General features: G+C 35.5%; 1 protein-coding gene across 1 annotated transcript in view; it reads left to right on the forward strand.

Moving 5' to 3' along the window:
- Positions 1-21,277, forward strand: part of TFPI (tissue factor pathway inhibitor) — a gene marked incomplete at both ends in the record, with an annotated part of 92,145 nt that overhangs the window by 50,198 nt on the left and 20,670 nt on the right. The window contains 3 exons of the mRNA XM_080689366.1: positions 3,387-3,509; positions 11,960-12,157; positions 16,239-16,277. Coding sequence (XP_080545492.1) covers positions 3,387-3,509; positions 11,960-12,157; positions 16,239-16,277 — 360 coding nt within the window. The remainder of the gene's footprint in view (positions 1-3,386; positions 3,510-11,959; positions 12,158-16,238; positions 16,278-21,277) is intronic.

Consider the following 21,277-nt stretch of genomic DNA (forward strand, 5'->3'; position numbering starts at 1 on the left):
CTCAAGATATTTCCTTAAATGTTTACATTCTGCAGCAATAAAATCCAAAGTGGTTCTTTGGAAAATTTGTATGTTCATAAATGCTGTGCTCAGCAAAAATTATCTTTAATATTATATTTAAAATTACTTTAGCAATGATTTTCTGTAGTAGGTAGTCATCCTTTTACCTGTCCAATACCATTTTATTTTTCTGGGAGCAACAATTCTCTCCCTTTGGGAGCTACACTTATTCACTCCACCTCAAATCATATAATCCATTAGGATTTGCCTGATTCTTACATTTTCTTATGCAGACCTCTGACTTGTTTCAGATCCACTCAATCCACTAAGGGTCTATTAAATCCATGAAATCTTCCTACAGAGCTCCATTTCAAACATGTTAGTCCAAAAGCAGCACTTTTTTCAAACTGATAAGTGCTACCATTAAGTGCCCCTATCAGGGGAGTTGTTTGGATCTGATATATAAAGAGAGTATATTGGGTTGTTGTTGTTGTTGTTGTTGTTGTTGTTGTTGTTGTTGTTGTTTATGCGGTACTGGGGATGGAACCCAGGGGCATTCCATCTCTGAGATACACCCCCAGCCCTATTTTTTATTCTTTATTTTTAAACAGGGTCTCCCTGACTTGCAAAGGGCCTCACTAAGTAGCTTAGGCTGGCTGCAAACTGTGATCCTCCTGTCTCAGGCTCCCAAATGCTGGGATTACAAGCGAGTGACACCCACACCCGGATTAGTCATACTGTTTTAGTGGAAGACTCTTTAAGGTTTACAACCCAAGAATGTTTCATGCCATGCAGAGAAAGTTGTGCAGCTCTGAGATAGAATACGGCTTTTGTAAGAAATTTAACAGCCAGAAGAGATACCTGGTAATGTTTAACGTCCAGCTCTGATTTTTTTCTATGATCCAACATAATCTTTTTATTATGGTCCTAAACAGTTCCACATTGTCAAGAATGAACAGCTTATTACCTTTGGACACAAATTTGTTTGAACCTGCTTTGGATCCTTGCAACCAAGGAAAATCTAAATAAGTTTAGTTACCACTTTAGGCTGCTGTGTTTTAAGAAAATAATTTGATAGATTTAGAGTTCTAATTGGCAAATATTTCAACATTCAATCTTTGTATGCTGTCTAAGCCATGCAATACAAGAAACCTATGTATTACATAAATGTTAAACTTGCAAGATTGGACATGCCATAGAATTAAATTTAAAAAAAACAGTTTCTGAAAAATATTTTCAAATATAATATAAAGTTTTCAAAACTAAGGTAAAAACTAGAAGCTTAAGGTCTTCAAAATCATATCTGTGTACACATATGCACACACATTTTATAAATTTACACAGTATATAATATAAGGTATATAATGCTGCCACTTACTAAAAATCGAGTATCTTAATATTTCTATGCCTTTTTTTCTTTGGGCACTGAGATTGAACACAGGGGAGTTTTATCTCTGAGCTATACTGCTAACCTTATTTTGTGTGTATGCAGGGGTTGTACTGAGTATTGAACCTAGGAACATTCTATTTCTGAGCCACATTCCCAGCCCTATTTCATTTTTTTTTTTTAATTTGGAAACAAGGTCTCACTAAATTGCTGAGGGTCCTGCCAAGTTGCTGAGACTGGCCTTTAATCTGAAATTCTCCTGTTTCAGTTCCCCAAGTACTAGGATTACAGGCATGTGCCACCACACTGGCCTTTTGTTTTTATAAACAAAGTATTGCTAAGTTGCTGAAGATTTGCTAAGTTACCAAACTGGCCTCAAACCTGCAATACTCTGGCCTCAGCCTCTGAAGTGCTTTAATTACAGGTGTGTGTTAACACTTCTAGTGTGTCATGAGAAAATATATTGTACATTTTACCAGTGATTTTAAAAAAGCTTAAAGTAAAATATCACTTATGATTTTATTATTTCCTTAATGGCTACCCACATCTCAAGGGTGCACATCATATCTGTGTCGTGATGTACGCCTTTTCTGTGACTATAAACAAACCTAGAGAATTCTCCCAATTGATTGTGTTGGGAGTCTGTGCCTGTAGGTGTGCGTGTTCCCTCCTCCCTTCCTGTGCTGGCTTCGACGGCTGAACATATATGTATTCCTTTCTTTCCTTCTTTTGCTGCTGTGTAGATGTTATACATTTCCTTTCGACCTTGGATTCAAAGGAGAAAGCATTTTGTTTTTAAGAGTTGGTTGTATTTTCCCATCATTGTTTTGCTGTAGCTCTTTCAGTCATTCTGAAACAGGAAAATGCTCTTTCTCCCGCTGAAATGTGTTTCCGTTAGAGCATTAATAGTGTTAGTTCCTTACATAAAGTCACTTTTTGGTGACACTCTTTTGAAACAGAAAACTCTACAGGTCGGAAGAGGATGAACTGGGGAAATGAACTGGTTGGAATGTGAGACATTTATTTTATCTGCAGTTCTGTCTGCTATCTCATAGAAAACCTGGTTAGGAAGTCAGTTATAAAAAATATAAAGGAAACAAGGTTGGAATTTCTGAAAATGTGTTTCCTTTTAAAAAGGAGGATTCAGAGCAATGGGAAAGAGAAATACTAAATTGAACTTTTCATTACGAACATAACAAACCCAGCATGGTGGTCCAGGCCTGTAATCCCAGGATTTGTGAGGCTGAGAAAGAAGGGTTGCATGTTTGAGGCCAACATAGGGTAACTTAGTGAGACCTTGTTTCAAAGTAAAAAATAAAAAGTTCTAGGGGTATAGAGAAATGGTAGAACGTCCTTAGGTCCAATCACTAGTACCACACATACTCATATACACATGCACAAAAGAAAACTGCAAGGGACAAGTAAATATAATTTGCTCAGAGAAAGATTAGCTATGGTGACATATGACTGCAATTCCAAGAGTTTGGAGGATGAGACAAGAGGAGCACAGATTTGAGACTGGCCTCAGTAACTTAGTGAGACTTTCTTTCAAAATTAAAAATTTAAATAAATAAGCTATACCTGTTGGGGTGTAGCTTGGAGGTAAAATGTCCTGGGTTCTATCTCCAGTACAAAAAAAAAAAAGAAGAAGAAAAAGGAAAAGACCAACTATGTGACTGATTTGCAAGTACAACTGAACATGAAATGGGATTTTAATAATATTTAGATTAGCATTTACCATGATTCTCGATTATTACCCTTTTCATTTTCAAAACTGAAATATATCCTGTATGCCTGACTGTTATTAACTTTACGCACTAAAATATGTATGCCCATAATTTTGAATGTTTTATATACATTTTAAATATGATTAATAGAATATATGAGTACATATTAAATATCACAGAAATCAACCTTTAGATGTATGCAGAAGATTCCGACTAGTCTAGATATGAGTCTACACTTTACTTATTAGCTATGTTTGGGTTCTGTGTTTCAGAGTTGATTTATACAATGAAGAAAGAATGTGTTTTGGGGGCTTTTGTGTGTCTGCTGCTTAGTCTTGCCCCTGTGCCTCTCAATGCTGGTCCTGAGGAAGATGAAGAACCTACAAATACTACAGGTAAAATATTAGGAACATTTGCCTTTTGTAGCTAGTCAAAGCTCTTGGTTTTACTCTGGTAATTTATCAGATTTTTATTGTATTGAAAAATTAGTTATCACCAAAGTGACATTTTCCTTAGAAAATTTTTTATGCTTAATGTGCTGATTTTCAAACTCATTTCAAAACCAAATCACTTTAGCAAGAAAGACTGGGTACAGTGTCACACATGGAGAGGCCCTGAGATATTGGAAGGAGGAAAGTACGAGAGACACAAGTCTTTGTGACACAGGGCTCTGCCGTTTGGCTGGGAGAAGCTCGAAAAAAAAAGGAACTACAGACTCCTCAGGTTTCTACCATTCTCTCCTTGCCCATAATTTCAAAATAAGAGTTTCACAGATAAAACTAATGTTAAGAATCTGTCGAGCAGGATATCAAAGAATCTAGTAGTAGGAGTTAGTTTCAATCCCATATATATTTATGTTAAAAAAAAATTTAGCCAGGTGTGGTGGTACACACCTGTAATTCCTGGTATTTGGGGAAATGAAACAGGAAGATCACGAATTCATGGCCAGCCTCAGCAACTTAGCAAGGCCCTCAGCAACTCAGAGAGACCCTGTTTCCAAATAAAAACTAAGACAGGGCTGGGAGTTCAGAGGCCACTGGGTTGAATAGTAGGTACTACAAAAATGTAGGAAAATTAAAAATTTATAATGAAAAACTTAAAAATGTTAGGAAAACATTAGAAATAGTAGAAAAAAGAAAAGACTGTATAATGGTGTCTATAAGAAATTTATAGTCTTAAAAGTAACCCTTTTAGTAAATTATTGATGCAAATCTCAAAGAATTAGTAAGAGACTATTTACATTGTGATAGTTTCATATTTACATAGCAGTTTATGATATGCAAGGGATTTTCTCAAATATATAATTTTACATCTATAATAGCTTCTTAAAGTGATTGCATTCAGTGTATATTCATTTAGCAAACATTGAGTAAGTATATTTCTGTGTCTGAAACTGGTTGGTGACAGACACTAGGTTCCTAAAGATCTCACAGTTTCATAGAGGAGGCTGAGGGTAGACAGGATAGTCTAGTATAAAGTAGTAAATGGAGACAGAAGCATGCCTATGGTGCTGCAAAAAAAAGGAGACTCTTCCTGTGAAAATGTCCTGGGCCCAGTGTGGTGACACACATCTATAATCCCAGTACGTAAAAGGCTAAAATAGGAGGATAGTAGGTTCAAAGCCAACCCCAGCAACTTAGTAAGACCCTGTTTTCAAATAAAAAGTAAGATAGGGATGAGCGTGTAGTTCAGAGAGAGAATGCTCCTAGGTTCAATCCTCATACTCCAAAAAAAAGTGTCTTGAGGATGGAACATTATTACATATTTTAATAAAACAGAAATCATAGTGTGACTTTTGAAGACAGGAATGTAGTTATCATGGGATGACTGTTAGTGATTTATTTGGCTCTTTTCTTAAATAGAAGTGGGCTAGCGTAAGGATATCCTGACTGTTAGGGAAACTAGGGATAAGAGCAGGCCACCTGGTCTTGGGAAGTGCTCGAGGAGAAGGGGTCCTGAGCCCCCAGTCTTCTCGGGAGCTCGCCCTTTGCTGGCTGGAAACACACGTGCTAGTGAACCAGGGGGTTCCTGGCAGTGCTACTGTTGCCAAAGTCCTCCAGGAAACCAGAATTAATTCATCAATAAGTGAGCCAAAGCTCAAAATCACTACAAGGTAGTTTGCTAACCTAGATAGATAAGAGAGAACTTTAATCTTAACTTGCCTTGATGACCTCTGGGCCACACAACCTTATATAATTTGGCTTTTGATTTTATTTTTAATTAGTTTTGCAACACCATGCTGCCATATTTGATCAAATGCAATTTGGGAGATATGCTGCATCTCAGGATATCAGCATCCTGTCGTTATTCTATAGAAACGTGTGGATTCTTTGAAATAAGGTACTATCATTTATAGAAAGACATACAAAATTTTATTATCTCATAGCCAGTGATGGACTTTTTAACAAATCAGCCCAAAAAGCAGAGAGGATAATTATAATACATTTCTTGACTTTTAAAAATGGTGCTAATAAGCTTTTATCAAAGAAAAAAATAATTTGAACTAGGAGAGAGAAGATTAGCAGAAAGCATTTGGAAAAAGGTTGATGCATACCTTTCAGAACGCTTAGAATTAGACAGACTTGTATTCAAAGGAATGTTTGCCTTTGTGAAATTAAAATTATTTAAACCCCCTGACTTCCGGTATTCTAAACTCTAAACAAGTGATGTAAATAATTACGTCCATATGGTTGTTATATGAACTGTATAAAGGCATCTGGCACATTTTTATCCTGGCTCAGAAAAGGTAACAGTACCTGTGTACTTTCTTCCCTTCCAAAGAACTTTAATCCTTTGGAGAGACAAACGGAACATGACTCTTAGTCACCTGAAAACCCTAGATCCACCAAAGCGAGGCATTTCCTCAGGCACCACATGTTATATTGAGCCTGTTACCCATCATCTGAGGACATGGGAGATAGAGGGAGCATGATTGTAGCTGTCAAACTGAGGAATGTAAAATATATGAAATCAATTAAAAATAATTAAATATAACCCACAATTCTATTTGCCTGGCTATATCAGATTGAATTCCTATTATATTGCTCTTCATGTTTTCTAGTTTCATGGCTGTAGGAACCTTATCTCTTTCAATATTTGCTTCAGGTCTTAATTTCAAGTTTCAGTAAAGTTATTCTTGATGCGCACAGCTAGCTACGTGCTTGCACACCACCCCCAAATCTCCTGAATATGTATAGAAGTAAGTCATCCGTGTCTTCTCTCTCCCAGGAAAGACTTATCTACTGCCACCTCCTCATCCACTGTCACACCTGCTGGTACTGCACAGTGCCAAATACATGATTCTTAACATTCAAAAGGTTTATCCTAGGCCAGGCATAGTGGTGCACACTTGTAATCCCAGTACTTTTGAGGCTGAGACAGGAGGATCTCAGGTTCGCAGCAAACCACAGCTATTTAGTGACACTCTCTTCAACTTAGTAAGACCATTTCCAAATAAAGTATAAAAACATAGGGCTGAGGATGTAGCTCAGAAGTAGAATAACCTGGGTTTCATTCCCAGTACCAAAAAAGAGTTTATCCAAATGAGAAATGAAAAACAGGACAGACTTTCATCCCTTTTGAGTGGAGTGGCGTGGCACTGTTTGTCAGATGCATACCTGAGTACTCACCCCCACATTTCAGGGATGCTGGGATCAGATGTGAACCAAAAGTAAATGCATAAAAAAAATCTGAATACAAGATTTGCACTTGCCATTTACATTGTGAACAGTAAAGAAGAATGATCAGCTAATGATTAATAAAATACAATTCATAAAAGTTGATACAGTATTTTCCTTAACCAGTTGTTATAAAACTATCACCTTGCTTTCATCTTTATTAACTAGTTTTAGTTTTATAGTATAGTTTTTAGAAAAATGTAATGAATGGAATGGAAATCATATAATCAGATCTATGTCACAATTTTGTCATAAAAGACTGTGACAGTATCACACAAAGGTTAAGAATGTGAGCCAGGCGTGGTGGTGCACACTTGTAACCCCAGTGCTTGGGAGGCTGAGACAGGAGGATCACACAGGTTCGAAGCCAGTCTCAGCTACTTAGTGAGAAGAACCTGTTTCCAAATTAGGTCTGGGAGCATAGCCGGAAGGTAGAAAGCCTCTGGGTTCCACATCCCCCCCCAGTACAACAACAACAACAACAACAACAACAACAACAACAACAACAACAAAGAATGTGTAAGCTACTTGGCTGAAAAACCATATGGGGGTCAATTCTAGGCCTATCCCTAATTGTATGATTTGAGCAATTTGCTTAATTTCCATGGAAATTGTGTTCTTTAAGTGATATAATGACAAAAAGTTTGGAAACTTAGTAATTACTCAATAAAATGATAAAATAAATTGTCACTATTACTGTAACTGCAGACAGCTTTTCTCAGCTTTTCTTTAATCTTTTCATTTTGAGGTGCACTTCTACCCTCTTGTGCCAAAATTATTAAATTGCAGGTTGAACCTGGGATGAGTAATTCCTGAATAGGGAAAATGTAAAAGTATTCAGCTTGGTGATAAAGACTATCAAATATACATTGAGCAAAAAGAGGGGGAAAAAGATGAACTATCAATGAAAATAAATCTTATATAAAGTATGACATTTTTTTCTGAATATATTTGAAAATGGGTATTTAGGAAGCTTTATGTGTTATAAAGATATAGGTCTCCACTAAAGGTATCTATCTGAAACACTGCTCCAGTTATTTGGTGTCTAAAGTAACATGTGCTTGGGAATAGAGAATATCATATTTTATAAGAAAGAGCTATAGGAATTCACAGTACCAATTCTATTATATTAATGTTGGTCTTCTCTAAGTCACATACACCATTTAGTGTCTTTCTGTAAAACTCTAAGTTTTCATAATTTAGCAACCCCAAATATCAGTTACAGCACTCTAAACTCGTAAAACTCAATCTTAAAAGTTTGGAAAATATTATAACTTGCTAAAATTCAATACAAGACAATTGTGTTTTGTGTTGAAGTTTTCTCTGAATTATTATAATAATTCTCTGCAATATGTTGGTTATATCTCACCATATTTGTGATCTGGAAAACTTAATGTTTTAGAATTTCTGTCAGCTTAATTTATTTTAAGATAAAATTCACATTCATAGTATTACATATATCTAACAGCATCAAAATGTCAACTTATATATCAAAAATATATTTTTTCTACCAGGAATTGAACCCAGGGTCTCATACATGCTAGGCAAGTATTCTCACTGAAATATACCTAAGTGCATTTTACATTTTATTTTGAGATAGGCTCTAAGTTGCTGCAGGTTCCCTGGAACTTGTGATACTTCTGCCTCAGCTTCCCAGATAGGATTACGGGCATGGACCACCACATCAGGCTGGAAAGCTTTATTCTTGTCCCTTCAAAGGTTTCAAAGGCTATTTATCATTTTATGACTCATAAAAAAGCATCAACATTTAAATTTTTGTTATAAAACATTTTGACATTATTGGAATATGCCTAATATTGACATTAATTTAATATAAAGCATTGTAATAAAATATTAACATTGGAAAAGACTTGATAAAATTATCTGGTCAAACTTTTATGAAATGCATATTTTCCTTAAAAATATCACCTATGTCTTAAAATTATAGAAAACTTACAATGGATTTCCTTCTAGATGATTATGTATTCACAAACTTATCCTATATTTCAAGTTTTAAAACATTTTACATGACAATATTAAAGTAACCTCCATTCGTGATTCTTTGTTCAATTGAATTATTTTATAGTTTATGAAAACATGATTTCTAAGACAGACTAATTAGTTTTAATTTAATAGGACACTGCTGCCCTCTGTAGGACAAATAGTTCTAGATCATTTAGAGGTTTAAATACCTTCCCCCTTTAAGGGAGCAAAAATCAATTCCAAAGAAGTAGAAAATTCTTGGAGGCAATACAGAGATAATGCATGGCATTTTTTATCAGTATTTTCATTGCACCAATATTAATTTTATTTATTTAGTTATTCTAATTTTTTAGTTCTTTTTCTAAAATAACAGTTATGATTGCATACATTTACTATATACAACATGTTTTGAAGTCTATGTGCTATGTAGAAAGACTAAATCTAGCTAATTAATATATGCTTTGCCATAGTTATCATTTGTGTGATTAGAATACTTTACATTCCTCTCATAACTTTTCAAGAAGAAAATATATTATCTGTAGTCATCAAGTTGTACAGTAGAGTTCCTAAATTAAATTGTTGTTGTTGTTGTTTTGAGATACCAGAGATGGAACCCAAGACCATTCTACCTCTGAGCTACACCCCCAGACCTATGTTTTGTTCTTTATTTTGAAACAGAGTTCCACTGAGTTGCACAGGGCCTCACTAAGCAAAAGCTGAGGCTGCCTTGAACTGCAGTCCTCCTGTCTCAGGCTCCCAAATGCTGGGATTACAAGTGTGTGCCACCACACTGTCGTTGTCGTCGTCTCCTTCTCCTTCTCCTTCTCCTTCTCCTTCTCCTTCTCCTTCTCCTTCTCCTTCTCCTTCTCCTTCTCCTTCTCCTTCTCCTTCTCCTTCTCCTTCTCCTTCTCCTTCTCCTCCTCCTCCTCCTCCTCCTCCTCCTCCTCCTCCTCCTCCTCCTCCTCCTCCTTCTTTTCTTTGCAGTACTGGAGATGAAATCCAGGGTCACTCTACCTCTGAGGTACATCTCCAGCCCTATTTTTTATTTTATATTTTGAAACAGGGTCTCACTGAGTTGCAAAAGGCCTCACTAAGTAGTTGAGGCTGTCTAGAAACCATGATCCTCCAGTCTCAGCCTCCTAAATGCTGGTATTACAAGCACAAAAATTTTTATGTTCTGACCACCATCTTTCTAATCGACTCAGTCAACTACAATTTTCAAGATGTCTCACTGGTAAATTTTTAATGTGCTTTTATTGATGTCTTATTATATCACATCGTAGTAGAAATGATGTTTACAATGAAATATATGCACACAGTTCTTGGTTCCACCCCATTTTCCCCCTTCTTAATACAGAGTACTGAGATTGACCTTGGTGTATTCACATATGTACACATAGTTAATGGTAGTATTTCCATCAGAGAACCTCGGTCTTTCTTCTTCCCTTCTCTTAGACCACCTCCCTGGCTCCACTGAGGTTTCTCCTCCATTCTTCTCCTGGAGAACTTCTGATATCTCAATTACTCCCTAGCTTATACATATTAGAGAAAACAGCCCTTCAGGTTGGCTAATCTCACTTAACATAATATTCTCCAAGTCCTTCCATTTTCTTGAAACATAATATTCTTCAATCCTTCCATTTTCTTGCAAATGACATAATTTTGTCATTTTTAATTGCTGAGTAAAATTTTATTGTGTGTACTTTGCATAATTTTGTGCTGTTTTTTTGTTGATGGACACATAGGTTGGTTCTATAATTTGGCTATTGTGAATTATACTCCTAGGAACATGGTTATGCTTATAGTATTGAAGTTCTCTGGTTTCAAACTCTTTGGAAAGTTACTCATGAGTGGTACAACTGGGTCATATGGTGGATCCATTCATAGTTTTCTGAGGAATCTCCACACTGATCTCCATAGTGGCTGCACTAGCTTGCAGTCCCACCAACAGTGTAGAAGAGCTCCTATTTCCCCACATCCTCTCCCAATATTTATTGTTATTTGCCTTCTTGATGGTTGCCATTCTTGCTGAGATTCAATGGAATCTCAGTGTAGTTTTGATTTGCATCTCCCTGATCACTAATGATGTTGAATATTTTTTCAAGTATCTTTGGTCATTTGTATCTTTTCTTTTGTGAAATGTCTATTTAATTCAGTTGCCCATGTCTGGCTTGGAATTTTTAGTGTAAAATCTTTTAAGTTCTTTGTATATTCTAGAGATTAGTCTTCTGTCAGAGGGATAGCTGACAAAGTTTTCCTTTCATTTTGTAGCTTTCTCTTTAAACTCTTGATGGTTTCCTTTGATGTGCAGAAACTTTTTAGTTTAATGTCATCCCACTTATTAATTCTTGTTTTAATTTTCTGAGCTTTGGGAGTTTTGCTGAGGAAGTTTGTACCTGTGCTTCTATGTTGGAGTGTTGAACCTATGCCCTCCTTTAGTAGCTTCACAGTTTCTGGCTCACTGGTAAATTCTGGAAATAAATATAACTTATTTAAAATTAAGCCTTTATCAATACTATTGGACTTAAAATTTAAAAATATAGTTTTATTTTTGCAATATCTTTTCTCACAATAGAAACTTTTTGTGAATAAAATAAGTAAATATGTAGATGCCACATCTATAATTGAAGAACAAGATAATTGCCTCCTTCTATTTAAAACAGAAAGTGTTCAGTTTTCCCAACATTGGTATACACCATACAATATATTATTTGTGTAATATTACACACCTAAATTTGTGTCTATACATAAAAAACATACACATTAATGTGAATACATCACTGATTTTAAAGAATGTTTATGTGTAAGAAGTGAAACACTAGCCTTTGAAACCTGCTGAATTAAAAGAAGTTTCTATTTAATTATAATGTGGACATATTCATTTAAGTGAGGTTGCCTTACAATTGCTGTTTAATTCCATCTGTATCAACTGATGTAGATTTAAATAATAACTACTAATAAGAGCCCAGAAAATAATTCTATATTTTTTCAATAGTTGATTAATATTAAACTTAAATAGTTGATCATCTGTATCTCATCTATGATTTTCTAAGAGATATTTTTATTGCTGGTATACTTTTCCTTAAAAATCAAGACAGGTTGAAAGGCAATGCATAGGTAAGAAAGAACATTACTACAGTTTTGGTGGAGGAGTACCATTGACGCCTTTTATTTTTATCTCGTAGATACCAAGCTGCCACCACTGAAGCTCTTGCATTCATTCTGTGCCTTGAAGCCAGAAGATGGGCCCTGCAAAGCAATGATGAGAAGATTTTTTTTCAATATTTTTACTCAACAATGTGAAGAATTTATATATGGGGGATGTGAAGGAAATGAGAATCGATTTGAAAGTCTTGAAGAGTGCAAACAAAAATGTATTGTAGGTGAGTTTCTGACTTGTAAACCTTTGGGGTAACTGAGTATAATCAGAGATTTGACCATCTTAGAAAATAAAAGTGCTAGCGTGGTGGCACACGCTTGTAATCCCCGCACATGGGAGGCAGAGACAGGATGATCGCACAGGTTCGAAGCCAGCTGCTCTGGCTTAAGAGACCCTGTTTCCAAATAAAAAAGTATAAAAATAGGTCTGAGAGTGTAACTTGGAGGTAGAAGGGTTTACAGAAACCCCAGTACCACCAAAAAAGAAGAAAGAAAGAAAGAAAGAAAGAAAGAAAGAAAGAAAGAAAGAAAGAAAGAAAGAAAGAAAATAAAAGTAATGGAATGTTACTTTAGCATTCCAATGAATTTGTATTTACCCCACATTTTCAGTTTTCATGTGCAAGGAGCGGTTTCATTTCTCATATGTTGTTATAAAATGGTGTCTCTTTCATTGGCCCCTACTCTTTTCTATAATAAAGAGGGGAGAGCGACTGTCTTGTACACAGGACAGTTATGTCCCTGCAATAAAAATGAGTGTGATTCAGCTTCTCTGGGTAGTTTTAAGTTGGTCCCATTGACTCTGCTGTATGGTATCAACACAATTATCTTATAGCTATCTTTTCTACAAATGCTGAATCTGTGAATCCAATTTAAAGCCCTCGGGCTACTAACTAGAAAATACAGGTTAAAATTGTGAATATTTTTAATCTCAGTTTACTCTTCTGAATTGTGAGCTACTTGAGAGATGGAAGAATAATCAGAATCACCTTTATTTCTCCAGTTTCCAGCCCAGAGTTCCCTGTAGCAGGTTTAGTGCCAGCTAGATTGACTTGCAGCGCTATAGAGATCACATCTACAGTCAGTCAGCAGCAGAGGTCCTGTCTTTGCAAAGCAGGAAGCTCTCCTTTCTCCTGCTTTCCAGCAATGTCTGGCTACACTGAACAGTCTCTCCCATCCACCCACCCCACCCATGCCTCAGCCTGTGGGAGAAACTTCTGGGTAGTGAAGAGATAATGATTCTTCTGTCACCCTGTGAGGTGCTTTGTTACTTCTCCCCAGTCCACTGGAGAGAACTGATGTGAACGTATTTCTTTAGCCTCAGAGCGTGTACCTCCTTTCCGCTCCATAGATGTATTTGGAATGTTCCTAACAGGGATCAGGCAGCTCCCAGGTTTCCATTCATTCCAGATTTATATACCCTGTTTTCTTCCACACATGTTGGGCCACGTATCCTTTGGTGTTGAGTTGAAAATCACTCCCAGTTTTCAGTACTTTGGCTGGAGGCCTGGTTGGCCCGTTTCTTGTAGTCTTCACTTTATTTTCTTTTTTTTTTTTTTAATTTAGCAACCTACCTATTTTCATCATCTTCTCTGAAACTAATACCTATTTTTCTTTTTTCACTCATTCAGAAGTTCTGTAGTTCAACATGGTACAAAGTTATTCTTCCTCTTAGAGTTATCAAATATAATTTTGTTTATCAGTGACAGTCCTGCTTATAGTAATTTAAAATGCCATTATTAACTAGCATATAAACCCTTGCCCTCATTTAATTATCTCTTCAAAGACCACTTAATATTGTTTGAATGTCTGCGCTTTTGACACATTAGGCTACTGTTAAGGATATAGTTGGCATATAGAAAAAGTACTGCTAGACTTTCAAAAAAATTACCTAAGAAGAGAATTCCATCTTCTGTCATAATGAAGTAACTACAACTTGACTTTCTAAAATTGTGTTTTTATAGCTGGGCATGGTGGCGCAGGCTTATAATCCCCGCACTTGGGAGGCAGAGACAGGAGAATCATGCAGGTTCAAAGCCAGCCTCACTGGCTTAAGAGACCCTGTTTCCAAATTTTAAAAAGTATAAAATAGGTCTGGGAGTATAGCCTGGAAGTAGAAGGGTTTGTAGGAACCCCAGTCACCAAAAAAAAAAAAAATGTGTTTTTTATTGGTGCATTGTTAGTGTACATCAGATTGAAGTTAAATGTGATCCAAACATACATGCACACAGAACCTGGTGTGTTTCCCTCTGGATCCCACCTCATTCCTTCACCCTCCCTGTTATTTTATAATATTGAAATTGATATTTCAATATTGATTGTATTGATAGCTTCACAAATACACATAGGATTGTATATCTGGACTTTTTCTAAGATAAGAATCTTAAAAAAAAAAACTTATGGCCAAAGTATATAAAGCAAACTGTTTTCAAACACTGATCACAAGGTTGCATAGGATTCTAATCACTAAGTGAAGGGAAGTACATGAGGTGAGTCCTCCAGTTACCTCTACTTTCTGCATGACATTCTGGACCACAGTTAAGGGATGAGAACCCCAAAGCAGCATTGTAGTCTTCCTTGCTGAAGGTGCTGGAGATTGTGAATAATGAGGCTGTGGTGGCTGGGGTTTTGGAACCGCTTGTGAGAGATGATGAACTTATATAGAGAAAAAACTCAGAAATCTGAACAGGGTCCCCTCTGAGTTTTTCACTAAGTAATAAAATTCTAAATGTATTTGGTAAAATCCCATGCATTTGGAGAAATAATGATCAGGGATCTATAAATGGAACAATTCTCAGACGTCCCACATTACTGAGGTATGTAGTATTTAATAGTAGGAATAAATTAGAACTAGAATAAAGACTACTTTGGACTTGCCCTAACAAAGCTAAAAGGCAAACCTTAAGTATCCAGTTGATTCACAACTAACTAAACTACCTGCCAAAAGGAGATTCAACATTCTCAACCAACAGTGTGATATTCAAACGTGTTCATAAGTTCTCCATCTATAAAACACTAAATGTTTCAAGAACATGCAAATTATGCTACAAAATGTTGAGAGAAATGTCTCATTAAAACAGCCAGAAACAATAAAAATGATGAAATTAGCAGACAGTAGCTTTAAAATGTCTATTCTAGATATATTTAAAATTTTTTAAAAGCATGAACATAACATGGAGAAAACTGAAATATATAAGATATCTAAATAGAAATCCCAAGCCCATTATACATATATATATTATATATTATAAATATAATATATATAATAAAAATTTACCAGATGTGCACAAGAGAAGACTACAGCAGAATATATTGGTAAACTTAAAGACAATGCATGAAAGTGTTGAAAATGAAGCACATCAACTATGAACACACACACACACACACACACACACACACAGAGGATAAAATCCTGTCCTTTATAGCATTGTGGATGGAATTGGAGATCTGTGTGTTAAGTAAAATAAGGGAGACATAGAAAGATAAATGCCACATGACCTTACTTATATATGGAATGTAAAAAAGTTTAAAAAATTGATTCCATAGAAGTTGCGAGTAGCCTGGTGGCTAAGAGGTCACAGAGAATGGAGCTGGGGGTACCTGGAAAGGTTGATCACTGGGTACTAAGTTGTAGTTAGATAAAAGTAAGAAGTTCTGGTGTGCTACTGCACAGTGAGTGCCTATATAACAATAATACACTGTATATTTTAAAAGCCTAGAAGAAAGGATACTGAAAGATTTGCTCACAATAACACACTAAATGTTTGAGAAAAAGAAATGCTTAACTTAATTCAAACATCATACGATGCATACATGTATCAAGATAGCACATAGTACCCCATCCATGTGTAACACTTTTAGTTTTTGTTTTTGTTTTTGTTTTTTGGTGGTACTGGGGTTCCTGGAAGCCCTTCTACCTCCGGGCTACACTCCCAGACCTATTTTATATTTTTATGTATTTGGAAACAGGGTCTCTTAAGCCAGCAAGGATGACTAAGAACCTGCGTGATCCTCCTGTCTCCGTCTCCTAAGCGCGGGGATTACAAGCGTGCGCCACCATGCCCAGCACACTTTGAGTTTTTATTTAGCGGTTAAAATATATTTTTAAAGCAGGAGAAAGCTTTGTGGTTGGAATAATTAGAAACAAATCTTTGGAAAAAATAAAGAAGCTTTATTTATTCAGGCATTCTGTATAAGAATAACATAATGGTAATGCATACATTGTCCTCATTTGTTTGCTAAATGTAAAGTCATAATGTTACGTCATAAAATCTTGCAACTGGTACACATGTATTGTTTTTCTTGCAGATTATCCAAAGAAGACTATAAAGAAGACATTGCAAAAAGGTGAACACTCATTCATTTGCAAATTAATGCATTTCTATAAGGCATTAACTCAGTTCTCGGGTTTTTTCTGATACAAGGCTGCTCATAAGTCCCTCTGATGTTTGAAATGGTGCTTTGTTTCAGTGGATGTAGTGAGATTAGAGATAATATGCATGGTATTGGATGGCACCAAACATCATAATTATGCTCATCCTAAGAAACATGATATGTTGGTTTAGCTCACTCACAGTCCAGAGCCACACGTGCTATTTTAACTTTTTTTTAGAGAGTTACGTAGGTGTTGCTAGTCTTATTTTAACTCCCCAATGTAGAATCCCTTGTTCGTCTCAGCATTGTGTGGCTTATGCAACTTTCATCCAACATTTACCTGACTGGATATATCTCTGAGTTGTCAATAGTTACATATTCAGAATTTAGTGGTGATATTTAGAAATAAATAATTGCCTTTGCCAATATTATTTACTGTGTATGCTCATCTTTGGTTTTGTAATTTAAATTATTTTACTTATTATTTTTAACTAGAAATGATTACTTTTAGTAAATCTCTTATAGCAGCAATAGAAGCAGTATCACCAATAGATAAAGAAAACTCACCTCTATTTAATAAAGATTTAGAAACTAATTCAATCTAGAAATTGATTTATGGCATTACACTTGAATTAAAAATTAAAGAGTTTAAGTTATTTAACTGAGAACATAGAAGAGCATAAAATTCAAAGTACATTTTAACCTTATTTGTTTTGATTTAGTCAAGTGAGAACTAGTTGAGGATTTGTTATTCAATGATAATATTTATACAGCTTACTAAATAGAATTTTAATCAAAGTTTATAAAGTAAATTTAATGGCAACATTTTACTAACAAGTGAAAATATGTGTGTATGTATATGTATGTATATATACATATATGTATATGTGTATATATATATATATGTTGTTGTTGTTGTTTGTTTATTTCTTTGTTTGGTTTTGGTGGTACTGGGGTTCCTGGAAACCCTTCTACCTCCAGCCTATACTCCCAGACAGGCTTCAAACCTGTGCGATCTTACTGTCACCGCCTCCCAAGCGCGGGGATTACAAGTGTGTGCCACCACACCCGGGAATATATATATATATATATATATATATATATATATATATATATATATATATATATATATATATTTTTTTTTTTTTTTGGTGGTACTGGGGTTCCTGGAAGCCCTCCTTCCTCTGGGCTACACTCCCAGACCTATTTTATATTTTTGAAACAGGGTCTCTTACGCCAGCACGGCTGGCTTCGAACCTGCGCGATCCTCCTGTCTCCGCCTCCCAAGCGCGGGGATTACAAGCGTGCGCCACCACGCCCGGCTAAGGGAGTACTTATATTTTTAAAAATAGCTTTTTGCTAACATTTAGTTAATCTTAACAAAATGTTTGTTACTTTATGGCATCCTAATAATAATATCAAAGAATATAACATAGAGAAGAGGTTCTATTGGTTAAGAGAAAATATTTTCACGAAAGTACCAACATTGAAACTCTAAGACCTTTTTCCACAAAACATAATTGGAAAAATTATAGCAGGTTAAATTTTGCTATAAAATTATGCTATAAAATATTTATTTAATAATGCAGAAATCTCCGGGTGTGGTGGCACACACTTATAATCCTTGCGCTTGGGAGGTGGAGACAGGATGATCGCACAGGTTTGAAGCCTATAAGAGAGTGTAGGCCGGAGGTAGAAGGGTTTCCAGGAACCCCAGTACCACCAAAAAAAAATAATAATAATAATGCAGAAATCAATCATTCTTAATTAGTATTAACATGAAATGGTATTAGACATGGAGACTAAAACTTTATTCACATGAGTGTTAAAAATATTTAGATGCAAAACATCTATAATAAAGACCTTATCAACTTGAATTTAACTTTGTGATGTTGACTGTAGACATTCATTATAATTACCTGAAAAGAAAGTTTAGTCTAAGGCAATTTCCAAGAATGCAGGCCCAAATGAAAATGTTAAAAAAAAAAATGTCTATATCTGTGCTGAGCATGGTGGTGCATGCCTATAATCCCAGTACTTGGAAGTACTGAGACAAGAGGATTGCAAGTTCAAGGCCAGCCTCAGCAACTTAGTGATATCCTGATTCAAAATGAAAAATTAAAAAGGGTTGGGTGTGTATCTTGGAGACAGAATATCCCTGAGCCTAATCCCCAGTACCAAAGACACTATGGCATAAGAAAGTTGGTATATGGCTTAGATTCTTTTCTCTGTGTTACTCAATTATTTATTTATTTATTTATTTATTTATTTATTTATTTATTGCGGGTCTTGGGATAGAGCCCAGAGGTATTTGACCTTCGAGCTACACCCCCTGCCCTATTTTTTATTCTTTATTTTTGAAACAGGGTCTCACTAAGTTGCGGAGGGCCTCACTAAGTAGCTGAGGCTGTCCGCAAACCGCGATCCTCAGGTCTCAGCTTCCCGAATGCTGGGATTATAAGCATGTGCCACCATGCCCAGCTTGTGTTACTCAATTTTAAATTAACATCAATTTAAAGCAAGACTGTGTATGCAAATTTAAAAGAATGAGATTTTATTTGAGGAAGTGGGAAATTAATATTGCTTTATAACCATATTTTAAATTGAAGCCCAAGAAGAATTATGTTACATGTGTGCATTTTCAACTTTCTCCTAAACTAAATCCATGTCTTCTGATAGGGCCTCACACAAATAATAAGGTGTAGTTGTAGCATTTATTAATTATACATATCAACATGAATTATAATTTCTTTGGTTTATTTATTTATTTATTTATTTTGGTGGTACTGGGGTTCCTGGAAGCCCTTCTACCTCCGGGCTACACTCACAGACCTATTTTTACATTTTTATTTGGAAACAGGATCTCCTCAGCCAGCGCGCGCAGCTGGCTTCGAACCTGCGCGATCCTCCTGTCTCTGCCTCCCAAGCGCGGGGATTACAAGCATGCGCCACCACGCCCGGCCGTTTCTCTGTTTTTATATGCAATATTTTTACTCATTTCCTTTTGGTAAACATAAAATTCTTTATACTATCAGGATTACTGAAAATTTCATATAAATATATACTGACTAAGATAACTCAAAATGATGTTAATTTAATATGTTTCTTTCTCATAAAATACGTATAATAATTTAAAGAATTATTTTTCCTTTTCCTGTATGTTATACTTTCCCCATATTTTATATTTCCCTTTCCCCATATATTGTACTTAAATGAAAATCAGTAACATTCACTTTGAAAAGCAGGTATATGCTATGAAAAAATGTTCAATAGCACTAATCATGAGGAAATGCAAATCACTACCACAAGGAGGCACTCCTGGATATCTTTTGTCACACTAAAAAAGAGGTAACACTGTTGATGGGAATATATATTTGAATGGCCATATGGAAAACAGTATGGAGATTCCTCAAAAAATTTTAATTAAATATAGGAATACCATATGATCCAGCAATACCACTACTAGGTACATATTAAATGGATATGAAATCTCTATGTTGAAGAGATTGCTGCATCCTCATACACTGCAACATTATTCACAAAAGTCAATATATGGAATGAACTAAAGTGTTCATCAGGAGATATGTGGATAAAGAAAATGTGGTATATTGTATATAATGGGATCCTGTTCAGTCATAAAAATGAATGAAATTCTGTCACTTGAAACAACCTTGATGGATAATATCATATTGAAAAACATACATATTCTAAAAAACAAATACATTATATTCTCACTCATATGTGGAATCTTAAAAGCTGATTCCCTAAAAGTAGAACATACAGTGGTGGTTACCAAGGGGGGGGGGAGGGTAGCTGGCGAGATGTTAGTCAAAGGAAAGGAAATTGGAGAGGAAGGAAAGTTCAAAAGATCCATTATATAACATGGTCACAATACTTAATGGCCATATAGTGTATTCTTGATGAATGAGAGTAGGTACTAAAGTGCTCTCAGCACAAAACTGGTAACTATACGAAGTGATTCATATGTAATGAGTAGACTTATCTCTTTCACACCGTGTATGTGTTTTGAGGCATCATATTTTACATAATAATTACATATCATTTTTGCTGCCTAGATTCTATTTAAATAAAAATAAATATTACTAAATTTTAATTTACTTAATATTATTTAAATAAATTTGAAAAAGGGAGATAATATAGAAATCATATTCACATTCATAGTGAAAAGGGGTAATAAACAAAGTTAACTTTAAATTGGTAGTTTAAGAAGTTATAGAAAATAGATTTTGTATTAAGAGAGAGTTGAATTTAATAAAACAATGTTTTTAATAAGGGGTTGCTTCTTCTCCAGATCTGAAACTACGTAGATATTATTAACCTTATTAAATACATGCTTTTTTCATAGTAAATTATTTTCAGGCATAAGTTCCCTGAGATAGAAGAGCAAAGTCGCTATAAGATATAAAAGTAACTTTTTTATTGCCAATATAGTCATATGCAAAAGAGAAAAATGGAGAAATTGGAGCTTTGTGCAAAATATTCAAAGGCAATAAACCTTGAGATTATAATTCACTTGACAGCTCAAGTCTCTTCACAAAGTGTATGTAGACAGTTTGTAATCTAGACCACAGCATCACAACTTCCATGACAGCTGCATTTAGCCGCCAGGTTTGGAGCACTATCAAAGAAGAGGTATAAGGTTCTGGCAAAGCCTCTCCAATTCCTGAATATGTATTTCCTTTCTGCCTCTGATTCCAGAGAGAGAGAGGAGAGAGGAGAGAGGAGAGAGGAGAGAGGGAGAGAGGGAGAGAGGGAGGGAGGAGAGAGAGAGAGAGAGAGAGAGAGAGAGAGAGAGAGAGAGAGAGAGAGAGAGAGAGAGAGAGAGAAAAGGCAGCATCACAGGGGAGGATTTCATAAGCACTTCAGATATTAATTGTAGCAGATGGCTTTGATGTTGATTAATGGATATAAAGTAGTCTCTCACAGGAATGACAACTGGCAGCTGGGAGACC

The sequence above is a fragment of the Muscardinus avellanarius genome (assembly GCF_963383645.1).
Source record: "Muscardinus avellanarius genome assembly, chromosome: 2".
NCBI classification, from domain to species: domain Eukaryota; kingdom Metazoa; phylum Chordata; class Mammalia; order Rodentia; family Gliridae; genus Muscardinus; species Muscardinus avellanarius.